At 39.8% G+C, this 14,980-nt stretch overlaps 1 protein-coding gene across 1 annotated transcript; it reads left to right on the forward strand.

Moving 5' to 3' along the window:
• The first annotated feature begins 6,545 nt into the window (after positions 1–6,545).
• On the forward strand, positions 6,546–7,023 carry LOC119531585 (peptidyl-prolyl cis-trans isomerase A-like). The gene has a single exon (XM_037832963.1). It carries the CDS (start codon positions 6,616–6,618, stop codon positions 7,021–7,023), a length of 408 nt encoding a protein of 135 aa, XP_037688891.1. The 5' UTR covers positions 6,546–6,615.
• The last annotated feature ends 7,957 nt before the right edge of the window (positions 7,024–14,980 follow it).

Genomic DNA, 14,980 nt, shown 5'->3' on the forward strand with positions numbered 1-14,980 from the left:
TATTGCTAGGCACAAAGCAGGAGATCAGATGGCCTGTCACCTAAAAATCTGTCTTCCTGAGTCTAAGGAGCTCAAGGTTTTTATGGACTCAAACAAGGGGGATTGGAGTTGTTACCCTTACAATAACAAGTACAAGCAGCTGTGATTTATGAGTGTAAAGGAGTGGAGCTATGCTAGAACTAAGCTAACCGTTACAAGAACAAGTCAGTGGTTAGTTCTGAGCTGACTCAATTTCCTTCTTTAACTTTAGGGGGTTGCCTTTGTGATTATAAGACTCTAAAGTTAAAAAAACAGATAAAGGGGCTATCAGTCACAAAGTTTTATAGTCACAGGGTCACAAGATAAAGGCTATATAGTTATACAATCATTATCAGAGATCAAGGCAACTGGACTACAGTTCAGCAATTTCAGATATTTCCTTCTGGCTATTCTAATTCACTAGAAAATATAAAGAAATATCTATCAACCCCCTGAGAACTTCTTTTGTTGCTCTAATGTGGCCTCTCTGTCTCTAAGCCAACACTGCAGGTGAACTCACTGCCCTCCCCTTTATGTGGGACATAACTCCCGGGGATGAGCCTGGACCCAGCACTGTGGGATTGAGAAAGACTTCCTGACCAAAAGGGGGAAGAGAAATGAAACAATATAAAGTTTCAGTGGCTGAGAGATTTCAATTAGAGCTCAGAGGTCATTCTGGAGGCTATTCTTAGGCATTATATAGATAACCCTTTTTAGTTTTTAGTGTATTAGAATAGCTAGAAGGAAATATCCGAAACTGTTGAACAGTAATCCAGTAGCCTTGATTCTTGAAGATGACTGTATAACTATATAGCTTTTATGGCAGGACTGTGTAATTGTGAAAACTTTGTGACTGACACTCCCTTTATTCAGTGAATGGACAGATGAGTAAGAAAAGAAAGACAATAAATAAATAAATAATAGGGGGGATAAGGGTATGGGATGTTTTAGGTGTTCTTTTTAATTTTTATTCTTATTTTTATTATTATTTTTTAGAGTAATGAAAATGTTCAAAAGTTGTGAATGCACAGCTATTTGACAATACTGTGAACCATTGGTTGTACCTTTTGGATGATTATATGTAAATATATCTCAATAAAATTGCATAAAAAATATCCATATAATGATTCAGTAGTCATAATCATTTGTTAAATCCTAACTTCTTGGTTACATTCCTTTCCTCTTCTTTTTACCTAAATGGTAATATATCATATACACTTTCTGCATCTTGCTCTTTTCTCTTAATTTATCTTGAAGATTGTCTCATATCAATCCATAAGAGCTGCCTCAACTTTTTTACAGGGGCAAAGTCTTCCAATATTTGGGTGTAACCAAATTTATTCAGCCATTCCCTACTGAGGGAATTTATGTTGTTTCCAGCACTTTGCTGTCACAAAGAAGGCTGCAAACACCAGCCTTATATTAAGGCCATTTTGCAGGTGTGACTTATCTGAAGAATAAATTTCTGGATGTAAAATTGCCTTCCGTAGATTTGGTAAACATTTGCATTCCCAACAGCAAGGTATATGAGGCCATTTCCCCATAGCTTCAGGCAAAGAATGTTTTGCCACACTTTTTTTTTTGCCAGTTTGGTAGGTGAGAAATGATATCTCAGTTGGGTCAAAATTTGTATTTTTCTTTTTATGTATTTAACTATAGTGAACTATCTATTCATTTGTTTTGCTTATTTTTCTATTAGGTTGTTGGCCTTTTTCTTAGCGAGAGCTCTTAATTAGATTAGCCCTTTATGATATGAGTTGCAAAAATTTTTTTAAATTCTGATTTGTCATTTACATTTGATTTTGACAATATACCATAATAGATCAGAGTACAGTCTCTGGAGCCAAGCTGTCTGGGTTCAAGTTCCAGCTCTGCCATTTTTGGCTGTGTGACTTAGGAAATTTAATTTACTGGTCTGTGCTTCATTTTCCTCATCTATAAATGAGATGATGGTACCAACCACATAAGTTTTTTGCGAAGATTAAATGCTTAATATATTTAAAGTGTTCAGAACAGTGGCTTATGTATAGAACACAGTAAACCCTGTATTTGATAGTTCTTGCTATTTTAATTCTATTTTTTTATGGCTCCTAGATTTTATGTCAGAGTTAGAAAGGCCTTAAGAAACTTTTCCTGCATGCTCCTTTCCATAGCCTATGAATCTTTTCACGTGTTTCTATCAAGCATGGAGTGTGGTTCAAGTGGTTGAGTGCTAGTTTTCGAGTCAGGTGGACTTGGGTTTTGATGTCAGCTACTTCACCTCCCTAAATGAGGTTTACAATGGCAGTTATTACAAGGTGGCCATAGAGATGGGGACTGTGACAGAAATATGGCGAGTGTGGATGCAAAATAAATGGCTGCCATTGTTTTTATTATCATGGTACCAGCCACATTTTAGTGCATTTCATTTTTACTTCTCTGTCTTTCTAGTAGGCTATGAGTTCCCCCAGAGCAGGGACTGCCTTGTCTTCATCTCAAGATGAGTGAGGTCAAACCCTGGCTGCCATGACCCTGGAGAAGAGCCTGAACCAGGCCCTTTTGGATCTGACTGCTCTGGGTTCTGCAACACGGACCTGCATCTCTGAGACTGCCTGGAGTGCCATTTCCTAGACGAGGAGGTGAAACTCATCAAGAAGATGGACGGCCACCTGACTAACTTCCGCAGCCAGACTGGACCTACAGACTGGGCTGGGCGAGTATCTCTTTGAAAGGCTCACCCTCAAGCACTGCTAGGAGCCTCCAGAACCCAGAGGGCTTTGCTTCCCACCCCCCTCCCATTCATTCCCCTGGCATCCAGGCTTCTGCCTGAGCCTCCAGCCAGGAGGCGTCTTTTTTTTTTTTTTTTCCCAAATTAAATTCAGTTTTATTGAGATATATTCACATACCATAAATCATCTATGGTGTACAATCAGCTGTTCTCAGTGCCATCATATAATTGTGCATTCATCACCCCAATCTATTTTTGAATATTTTCCTTACACCAGAAAGAATAAGAATAAAAAATAAAAGTAAAAAAGAACACCCAAATCACCCCCCACCTTCCACCCTATTTTTCATTTAGTTTTTGTCCCCATTTTTCTACTCATCCATCCATACACTGGATAAAGGGAATGTGATCCACAAGTTTTTCACAATCACATTGTCACCCCTTATAAGCTACATTGTTATACAATCGTCTTCAAGAGTCAAGGCTACTGGGTTGCAGTTTGATAGTTTCAGGTATTTGCTTCTAGCTGTTCCAATACATTAAAACTTAAAAAGGGTTATCTATTTAGTGCATAAGAATGCCCACCAGAGTGACCTCTCGATTCCATTTGAAATCTCTGAGCCACTGAAGCTTTATTTTGTTTCATTTTGCATCCCCCTTTTGGTCAAGAAGGTGTTCTCCATCCATGATGTCAGGTCCAAATTCATCCCTGGGAGTCATATCCTGTGTTGCCAGGGAGATTTACACCCCTGGGAGTCAGGTCCCACATAGCGGGGAGGGCAGTGAGATCATCTGCTGGGTGGCTTAGTGAGAGAGAGAGAGAGAGAGGGCCACATCTGAGCAACAAAGTATTGAGGGGGAGACTCTTAGGCACAATTATAAGTAGGTTTTGCCCAGGAGGCATCTTTTTAACTAACCACCTTGCAGACCTCTAACAAGCTGTGAACCAAGTGTAAACACTAAAGCTTTTCGCAGGGTAGGAAAAGTAAGTGTGGGGCACGTCATAAAAACTAAGGAGCCAACCAGAAAGAGCTCCCAATGGCCAAAGCTGGAACAATTTGAGCAAGAAAAGAAAATAAATAACAATAGTATTAAATTATAACCCAAGGAATACAATAAATATTGATGAGCCCATAAAGATATAAAAAATGATTGAATAAATAAATGGAGAGAAGAGATAAATCTTCCCTACAGAATAATTTCAAATAATATATGCAGATACTGCCCCCTCCAGGAGGTGAAGCTTAATTTCCTTCCCCTAGGGTGTTTGATGTGAGTTGGACTTAGTGGCTCACTATCAAAGAAGAGCATATGGAAAAAAAAATAGTAACTTTCCAGTGAAGAAACTTGGCAGATACCACCTTAACCAAGTGATCAAGTTCACAGCCCAGTAATAAATCCTGTTGATATCATGCACCCCATGACATGATGTGATGAGAAGAGCTCTATATCTATAGTCTTGTCTCCACAAACCCTTAGCCCTAGTCTAATCATGAGAAAACATCAGATAAATTCAAATTGAAGGGCACGCCACAAAATACTTGACCAGTATTCTTCAAAAGGTCAAGGTCATGAAAAGAAAGGAAAGACTGAGAAACTCCCCCAAGTCAGAGGAGACTGAATACTACATGGAATCCTGGGTTGGCTCCTGGAACACAAAGAAGACATTAGTGGAAAAGCTGGTGAAATCCAAATAGAGTCTGTAGTTTGGTTAGTAGTAATTACCAGTGTGTGTTTCTTGTACTACGGTAACGTAATATGCTAACATTAGGAGAAATTGGGACAAGGGTGTATGGGAACTTACTGTTTTATTTTTGCCACTTTTCTGAAATTGAAAATGATTCCAAAGTAAAAAGTAAAACAAACAAACAAAAATTAAGGTGGTTAAATACGTAAGGATTTATTTTCTTTCACGTAAAAGAAGTTCAGAGGTAAACAGTCCAGTACTAGGATGTGGCACCACAGTCACTGGGGATCTGGGCTTCTTTTATATTTCTCTTCTGCCATTGTTAGCCCCTCACCCCATGGTCCAAGATGTGACCAGAACTCTAAACATCCTGCCTACATTCCAGGCAGCAGGAAAGAGGGAGGACAAATTGGGAGGGGAAACCTTTAGTCAAGTCATTTCCCTGTAAAGTGACTTTCCAGAAATCCCAGACAACACTTTCACCTATACCTCATTAGCCCTGGCATATCTAGCTGCAAAGGAACCAGGAAATGCAAACCTTTTCTGGGTGCATTGCTGCACTGACTAAAATTGGGGATCTGTTAGTGAGGAGGAAACACCTACTGGCTGTCAGCTGGTAGTCTCTGACCTTTTTGTTCCCATGCCTGTGGATTTGTCAGCTCAGTGTGGGTTTCTCAACTCAGTATGGGTTTCTCAGCTCAGTAGTACCTCCAAAGAAGAATGCTAGGCTACCTGGAAGGCACCTGCATCTCTATTATGGTTCTCTTGGCCTGAAGAAAAGGGAAAGTCACAATACCTTCCACCAAATTGACAGCTGACTTTACAGCTCTCTCCATAACAAATTTCAGTTTCTTCTTCTATTGGCTGGATGGAGGGATGGAGTTGAGCATTGAGTGACAATTTGCCTACCTTTTAATAAACCCTAAGGGTAACATGGAAGTCCTTTGATTTGGGACTGTAGGTAAAATTCTGAGACAGCAGGAAAGCCTTACTGGATATCGTCTTACATAGGCTTTCACTGAGAAAAGAAGGTTGAAGAGAGAGGCCAGCAGGGCATGTATTTTATATGCTCTGGCAGTAGGACAGATTTTCCCCTCCTCCCCCAGAATGCAATTTGGCAAACCCATCCAAAGACTTCAAAACCTTCAACCTCTGTAATAAAACCTAGAAATTGGTATTGATCTCGAGATGATCTGAATACAACAAACAAACAAAAACTGCTCAAAGACATTTATTTCAATATTATTTATCATGTGAAAAAATAGGAACCAATTTAAGTAAATGATAGACCTTTTACTGGTTGGAATTTTAGGGAGCTGATAAAAATAATACTTTATGATTCAAAAATAACATGGAGAGATGTCTACATTATGAAGTTAGGTGGGAAAAAAACTGGCTTCCTTTTGCCTATGAAGTATGATCAGCTTAAGAAATGTGGAGAGAAGATATAATATGCTGACTATCTCTGGGTGTTTTGGTTTGGCTAAAGCTGCTGAAATGCAAAATACCAGAAATGAATTGGCTTTTATAATTTATTAGTTCACAAATGTTCAGTTCTAAGGCCATGAAAATGTCCCAATTAGGGCATCAATAGGATGATACCTTCTCTGAAGAAAGGCCGATGGCTTCTGGGGTTTCTCTGTCACATGGGAAGGCACTTGGCCAGAGTCTGCAGGTCGTCTCCCATGTTTAGCTTCTGGTTTCTGTGGCTTTCTCCAAAAAGTCTCTGGGCTTCTGCCTTAGCTTCTCTCTCTTAGCTTCTCTCTTAGCTTCTCCAGAGGATAAACTCTGGATTACATATTTTAGCTTCTCTGAGCTCTCTTCAGAATGTCTCTGCCATTTATCCTCTCATAGGGGACTCCAGCAAGGCTATGAAGACCCACTCTGAATGGGCGGGGTCACACCTCCATGGAAATATTCTAATCAAAAGGTCCCACCCACCAATGGGTGGGTCACATCTCCATGGAAACAACCTAATCAAGTGGTTCCACCCCCACAAGACTGGATTAAAAGAACATGGCTTTTCTGGAGTACATAATAGATTCAAACCAGCACACTGAGTAATAGGGATTTTCACTTACTTGAAATTAAAAAAATTCTAGGTAAGTGCAGAAATGTATAAGGAAGAAAAAGCATATGGATGAAATTTCTTCTTAGAATCAATGCAAGTTGCTAACTGAGAGTCAGAAGGTACCAGAGGCAGATGCTGCCGCTCACAGCCATGGTCAACCCCACTGTGTTCTTAGACATCACCGTAGATGGCGAGATTTTGGGCCGCGCCTCCTTCGAGCTGTTTGCAGATGACGTTCCAAAGACTGCAGAAAATGTTCATGCTCTGAGCACTGGGGAGAAAGGATTTGGTTATAATGGTTCCTGCTTTCATAGAATTATTCCTGGGTTTATGTGCCAGGGTGGTGACTTTGCATACTATGGTGGCACTGGTGGCAAATCCATCTACGGGGAGAAGTTTGATGATGAGAACTTCATCCTGAAGCATACGGGTCCTGGCATCTTGTCCATGGCCAATGCTGGACCCAACACAAATGGTTCCCAGTTCTTCATCTGCACTGCTAAAACTCAGAGGTTGGATGGCAAGCAAGTGACAAGGTGAAGAGGGCGTGAATATTGTGGAAGCCATGAAGCTCTTTGGGTCCAGGAATGGCAAGACGAGCAAGAAGATCAGCATTGCCAACTCTGGATAAGTCTAATAAATTTGATTTGTGTTTTGTCTTAACCACCAGACCACTCCTTCTGTGCCCACCTCCCCTGGTCTGCTTGTGGTATCCTATCTTTGTGCTTTTGTTGCAGTTCTTTGGGTTCTAAATTATCCTCCCCTTCCAAGTTTAGCTGGATGGCAAAGTTAAGTTTATGATTATGAACTAAAAACTTCAGCAGCAACAACAAAAGGTACTAGAAGGTACAAATATGAAAAAGATCCACACCTCTCTGCCTTCTAGGGGAACCCTGTTTAAGTCTTTAATTTTTTATCCCTAGGTCAAAATAACATGCTTATGTTACCATTTCTTGACCTATCACTTTTAGGTGTTATATTATATATTGGCTTCCTGGTAAGGAAGATGAGGATTTAGCTCTCTTACCACTCCTCCCCCATCTCTCTCCACCTATTCCCCATGTGCACGTTATGGCATCTTTTATTTATTTATTTTTTTTCAAACTTTCCAAGGATGAGGATGTATTACATTTATAATGGGAGAAAATAAACTTTGTTAATAAAGAGGATGAGAATGTGAAAAGGCAGAGACTGGGGAAGGGCCAGGCCACTCAGAGTCTTCTGTGTATGTGTGAGTGTGATTGTACATTTTGATGGTTGAGAACTCCTGCATTCATGTGGCTTGAAACCAAAACCCCCTGTCAACACAATGACTCTTTATTCCAGAAAATTCTTGCCTGGGATGAGAAAATTGTAAACCATTAAACACTTCACTGTTTGCATTGGAAATTCCTGAAAACCAATGTATTCAAACAAGAGATTGCTTTTTTGGGAAAATGGTCCCCTTTTGAGGACAACAGGCTGCTCACCTGGGCAAAAAGTTCACTTACTAAACAACCATTTACTAATCAAGACTAATCTAAGGCTTTTGTCTTGCTGTGTCCACAAATGCTTAATTATTGCATCATGAACTTTGTGCAATCCTAACCAGAACCTCACATTGAAAGACCCACCTTAAATCACTTGAACCCAGCTGCCCAAATCCAGTAAATGTCTGCCCCTAGCCTCCCTCTTCTGAGATACTATTGAGGCTTGGTCAGGTGGAGTGCTGCCTCTGACTGCAGTTAGGAAAAAAATATAGCTTTGTTTGATGCATAGGCTGTTCTGGTGGTATTTCTGAGTGGCCATTGTTGAGCAGCATGTATGTGTTTGAGTGTGGGTATGTGTGTGCAAGCTTGTGTGAGGGTCTGTGTGCTTGTGTGAGGGAGGTATGTGTGCACGTGCATGAGCAAAGTGGCCTGAGGTCAGGCTGGAGAGTTAGAGGGCAGTGATTTGTGAAAAGCCTTGAATGCCGAGCTGGAGAACTTGAATTCTCTTCTATAGGCAATGGGAACTCTTGAGGGCTTTAACAGAGAGAAGATGATATGTTCAGGAATTTTGGGGTTTTGCAACAGTACCTATGATCTCAGTCTTGAGAGAACTCTTGGGGTCATAGCTAAAGATTTGGAAAACTACCAAATACAAAGTATGGAAGGGCATGAGATTATTTAACGACGGTGTGCTGGATTTAAGATGGCTGCAAATTCTGCCATTCTTCCATGGAGCAATGGAAACTATTTCTCGCACATTGAATCTGAGCTACACTTGACACTTGTTTTGACCAACAGAATGTAATGAAGTGACACCATGTAACTTTTGAGGCCAGGCCTGAAGAGATTGACAGCTTCTGCCTTTGTCTTTTGGAAGGCTTTCTCTTGGAAGCCAGTCACTATGTAATAAGTCTGAGGACCAAGAGACCATCATGCTGTGAGGAAGTCCAGGATGGCTACGTGCAAAGTGAGAGACCACGTGGAGAAGCCCAGAGGTACTGCAAACATGAGTGACAATTCCCTCCAGCCCAGCCACCAACTGAACACAGCTGAGAGAATGACCCAGCTGATGCCACGTGGAGCAGAAAAGCCACCTAGCTGAGCCCTACTTGAATTCCTGATCTACAGGATCATGAGCAAACAAAGTGGTATTTTAAGCCACTAAATCATGGGGTAGCTTGTTGCGAGGCAATAGACAATCCAAACAGCTAACACTTACTGGTTATTCTATGCTTGTCAAGTACAGAGCTAAAACCCCTCCCATTTAATCCATGAGGTAGATGCCATTGTTAGCTCCATTTTACAGAGGAGGAAGCTGAGGATGAGGGAAAGAGCGTGAGGGAACAGAAGGATGGAATTGAAGGAAAAGTGGATTTGGAGAGATGGGATTCTGATAAGGAAACTGAGACAGAACCAGCAGAGGGGAGAGGTGAGTAGCGGGGAGAGAGAGGCTAGTGCTGATCCTTTAAATTGATTAGTTCAAATTATATGCCTCCTTGGATTTTAGCAGTCTGGAGAAATCTACCCCTTAATGAGGATTTTCCCCAGATAGGGATTGATATGCAAATCTATGCAAATAACGTGCAACTCCTCGTGGGTCTCTCGAGCCAGCTTTTTGTTTTAACAGGATTAGTTCACTGGACCAATTCAATCGGGTAGGAAAAGTCCTTTGCAAATGGGATTTTCCTGTTAATAGGCGCTGGATGGAGTATCAGGCACTTGATATATCTATTTATAACCCTCCCAGCACAGAACAGAGCAAGCTCTGGGTGAGCAAACTGCAGACTGGACCTTGTACATAGCTGGAACCCAGTTTTGCCGATAAACTAGAGAAACACAGAAGCTGCGATCTTAATGGTCTCTCTCTACCCTTTGGCCTAGGCATTTCACCCTAAGAGCCAACTTCAAATGCTAAAATAGTAACATCAGTTTCTTAATTTCAACTGTAGGTAACTTACAGGTACATGGTAAGAGTTTTAAAGGAATATTTTCCCCCATGATTATAAGATAATAATTACTGAAAAGAGAGTGGGGAGGCGGGGAGGACTTACAGCTCTTTTATCCAAAGAGAAGCAGGTAAGAATGGAGGTTATGTGTGCACACTCTGGGGTCACCTCTTCCCAGCCCTGAAGACTGGGCCAAGTGGCTTCTAATCTCTCTCTGTATTTCAGTTTCCCCATCTGTAGTATGGATATAATGGTGTGTCAACCGAGAAATAACAAACTAAGCTGCGAGGCAACAAAGATGTTTATTTGGGGTCTTAGAGTTGCACTTTGGGAGCACAGATTCAGGTAGCAAGGGTTTTTTTTTTTTTTTTTTTTTTTTAATCATCATTTTATTGAGATATATTCACATACCACGCAGTCATACAAAACAAATTGTACTTTCGATTGTTTACAGTACCATTACATAGTTGTACATTCATCACCTAAATCAATCCCTGACACCTTCATTAGCACACACACAAAAATAACAAGAATAATAATTAGAGTGAAAAAGAGCAATTGAAGTAAAAAAGAACACTAGGTACCTTTGTCTGTTTGTTTGCTTCCCCTACTTTTCTACACATCAATCCATAAACTAGACAAAGTGGAGTTTGGTCCTTATGGCATTCCCAATCCCACTGTCACCCCTCATAAGCTACATTTTTATACAACTGTCTTCGAGATTCATGGGTTCTGGGTTGTAGTTTAATAGTTTCAGGTATCCACCACCAGCTACCCCAATTCTTTAGAACCTAAAAAGGGTTGTCTAAAGTGTGCGTAAGAGTGCCCACCAGAGTGATCTCTCGGCTCGTTTTGGAATCTCTCTGCCACTGAAGCTTATTTCATTTCCTTTCACATCCCCCTTTTGGTCAAGAAGATGTTCTCCATCCCACGATGCCGGGTCTACATTCCTCCCCGGGAGTCATATTCCACGTTGCCAGGGAGATTCACTTCCCTGGGTGTCTGATCCCACGTAGGGGGGAGGGCAGTGATTTCACCTTTCAAGTTGGCTTAGCTAGAGAGAGAGGGCCACATCTGAGCAACAAAGAGGCATTCAGGAGGAGACTCTTAGGCACAAATACAGGGAGGCCTAGCCTCTCCTTAGTAGCAAGGGTTTTTAAAGAAAAAAAGATTATGTAAGTTGTTTGTGATTGGTAGGTTTCAGGGTACTTCAGATGTCTTCAAGGTTAGATAATTGACTGAGTCCTTTTCTTGTGGTTTGTTTCTGGTGTCTGGGATGCCTTAGGGTTTTGAGGAACACTGGTGGTTGTGGCTGTGCATTTTTGGGCAGTTTGTGCTATCTGGCTGAGCTTTGTCTAAGAGTAACCTCCAGAATGACCTCCCGATGCCATTCTAAATCTCTTAGCCATAGTAACTCTATTTTGTTTTATTTCTTTTTACAGGTGGTACCAACTGTTCTAGTTTGCTAATGCTGCCAGAATGCAAAACACCAGAAATGGATTGGCTTTTACAAAAAGGGGGTTTATTTGGTTACACAGTTACAGTCTTAAGGCCATAAAGTGTCCAAGGTAACACATCAGTAATCGGGTACCTTCACTGGAGGATGGCCAATGGCGTCCAGAAAACCTCTGTTAGCTGGGAAGGCACGTGGCTAGTGTCTGCTCCAAAGTTCTGGTTTCAAAATGGCTTTCTCCCAAGACGTTCCTCTCTAGGCTGCAGTTCCTCAAAAATGTCACTCTTAGTTGCACTTGGAATATTTGTCCTCTCTCAGCTTCTCCTGAGCAAGAGTTTGCTTTCAACGGCCATCTTCAAACTGTCTCTCATTTGCAGCTCCTGTGCTTTCTTCAAAGTGTCCCTCTTAGCTGTAGCTCCTCTTCAAAACATCACTCACAGCTGCACTGAGTTCCCTCTGCCTGTCAGCTCATTTATATAGCTCCACTGATCAAGGCCCATCCTGAATGGGTGGGGCCACGCCTCCATGGAAATATCTGATCAGAGTTATCACCTACAATTGGGTGGGGCACATCTCCATGGAAATGCTCAAAGAATTCCAATCTAATCAGCACTAAAATGTCTGCCCCACAAGATTGCATCAAAGATAGTGGTGTTTGGGGGACATAATACATTCAAACCGGCACACCAACTGATAGGTATTATTGACTTGTTGAAGAAATTGGGCCAATTGTCCTATAGAATGTCCCATTCTCTGGATGTATCTGATTGCTTCTTCATGATTTCATTTAACTTGTTTCCCCTCCTTTCTGTATTTCCTAAAAAATCGATCTAAAACTTGGGTAGATTCTGGTTCAACTTTGTAAAGGAATACTTCATATTGCATCACTTCTGGGAGTTCAGAGTATCTGGTTGTACCACCTTTAGTCCAGCTAAAATTGTGACTTTCCGTTTGTATAGTTACCTGTTAACTTTTTCTAATGACTTTAGTATTGTTTCCCAAAGCAATTGTTTTATGAAGAGTCGCAGAATGGTGATTTTAGAATTCTCTCATTCCTTCTAGATTCATTAGTTGGAATTGGTCTGTAAGAGGAATTTTCCCTCATTAAGTAGAACTGTTTACAGGCATAACAAATTCTTAGAGTGAACAGTTGTTACTTTGGCTACTTCCGTTGGTGAACAAAGAGTTTGTTTTAGTTTTTCCTCTCTTTCTTTTTTTAGTATTAATATGAATGCATGGATTTTTTAATATGTTCCAAGTGTAACCATTTTTTTTTTTTTTTGATGCTCAAATTGTATCACTTTTGATCAATGGGGTCCCTTAAGTTGTCTCCTGTGTTCTTTTAAGATGATTGCATTAGTCTTTAATAGCCTGCTTGCCTTCCACACAAGGTAACCCACACGTTTATTTCCTTAGACATGGACCCAGCTATTCCTGCATGATCTCTGGCTATCGTTGTAGGGAATGGTGAGGACATATACAATCTGAGGGCCAAGAATGCTCTGTGCTATTGTTCAGATCTTTTCATTGTTTCTAGACCTTTCCAATGGCCAGTGCTAGAACTTACAGATCTTTACAAAGAAAAACAAATAGTAGTCCTTACTGATATTTTCAGTTCAAATTTAATATTACAAGGCTATAATGTAACTTCTTAGATTTTATCCATCTCTTTTCTCTTATAAGGAAAATTTTGGTTTCTAATATCACTAACATGACTATTTATTTATTTTTCCTAATTAGTTTCAAAATAACACTTTAAATATTGCATATATTTATTTATTTATAAACTTTTTATTGTAGTAATATATATAAAACTCAACACTTCCCATTTTAACTATTTCAAGTGTACAATTCAGTACTACTAGTTATATCCTCAATACTGTAGTACCATCATCAAAATCCATTACCCACACTTTTTCATCCCCTCAAACAGAAACTATGCACCTATTAAACAGTAACTCCCCATAAATATTCCTTTTTTACTTTCATAATTGAGATTTTGTTGGTTGTGTTGAAGTTCAGCATGCAGACACTATGAAAAATTTGTACACAATTCTTAATGTACCTATCAAAAATATAAAAAGCCATGTATTTGTAATTCTTTTTGAAAGTTATTCTGGTAACTTTCCAGCTTAAAGTTTGGGGGCAAATTTTCCTTAAGTGGCTATCAAGTACCAATATATTCAAGTATCGATTAGCTGTTACATCATAAGTTTCACTAATTCACAGTTTAATATGACACACACTACATACTCACATTTCCAGTCTTTCACAGCACATAACATAGTTATTAGGAAAACTGGACTGCCACTGCCAAAGATGTTCCCCAGTATACACTATTCTGGAAGGGAGAGTCACTATTATTCTCCATTTTTTAAAAAAATAGCAGCCATTCTAATGGGTATGAAATGGTATTTAATTGTGGTTTTGATTTGCCTTTTCTAGTGGCTAATGAGGTTGAGCATCTTTTCATGTGCTTATTGGCCATTTGTATATCTGTCTTCTTTGGAGAAATGTCTACTCAAGTCCTTGATCAATTTTTTAATTGGATTGTTTGTCTTTTTGTTGTCAAGCGGTAGGATTTTTTTTTTTTTAAATATATATTCTGGAGATTTACCCCTTATCAGATATATAGTTTCCAAACATTTCCTTCCGTTCTGTAGATTGTCTTTTCACTTTCTTAGTAATGTCATTTGATGCACAAAAGTTTTTTTTAGTTCATCTTTATTGAGATATATTCACATACCACATACCATGCAGTCATACAAAGCACACAATCAATTGTTCGCAGTACCATTACATAGTTGTGTGTTCATCATCAAAATTAATTTTGGAACATTTTCATTACCACACACACAAAAATAGTAGGAATAAAAATTAAAGTGAAAAAGAACAATTAAAGTAAAAAAGAACACTGGGTGCCCACCCCAATCTATTTTTGAACATTTTCCTTACACCAGAAAGAATCAGGATAAGTATAAAAAATAAAAGTGAAAAAGAACACCCAAATTATCCCCCCCATCCCACCCTATTTTTCATTCATTTTTTGTCCCCGTTTTTCTACTCATCCATCCATATACTAGATAAAGGGAGGATGCACAAAAGTTTTTAATGTTGATGAAGTCCAATTTATTTTTTCTTTTGATGCTCATGCATTTGGTGTCATATCTAAGAATCCATTGCCAAATACTGGGCCCTGAAGATTTCCCTCTCTGTTTTCTTGTAAGAAGTTTATGGTTTTAGCTCTTATATTTAGGTCATTCATCTATTTTGAGTTAATTTTTGCATATGCTGTGAGGTAGGGGTCCAATTCAATTCTTTTCCATGTGGATATCCGGTTTTCCCTATATGAAGATTTTGAGTTTCTTTCCTCGGTGTCTTATTCCGTTCTGTGATTTCTCCTTCACTAACCAGTTGCTCGGCAGCGTTGAACTTGCTTCTGATTCCATAGCAGGCTGTCTGCTGAAATCTACCTGCTGGCCAGGCAGACTGGGGAGTGTTTTGAGGGCAAGAGCCATGTGCATATAGATCTTACTTTGGGTGGTTCCCTACTTTCAGATGCCAAATCCTGTTTTTCTGCCTGCTTTCGGTTGTTCTGCAGTATTTTCAAAGAGCTGCACTTTCTATTT

The sequence above is a fragment of the Choloepus didactylus genome, chromosome 4 (genome assembly GCF_015220235.1).
Source record: "Choloepus didactylus isolate mChoDid1 chromosome 4, mChoDid1.pri, whole genome shotgun sequence".
NCBI classification, from domain to species: Eukaryota; Metazoa; Chordata; class Mammalia; order Pilosa; family Megalonychidae; genus Choloepus; species Choloepus didactylus.

What these genes read in the sequence shown, in the direction of transcription:
- LOC119531585 (XM_037832963.1), top strand. Translation starts at nt 6,616, where the DNA reads ATGCTGCCGCTCACAGCCATGGTCAACCCCACTGTGTTCTTAGACATC.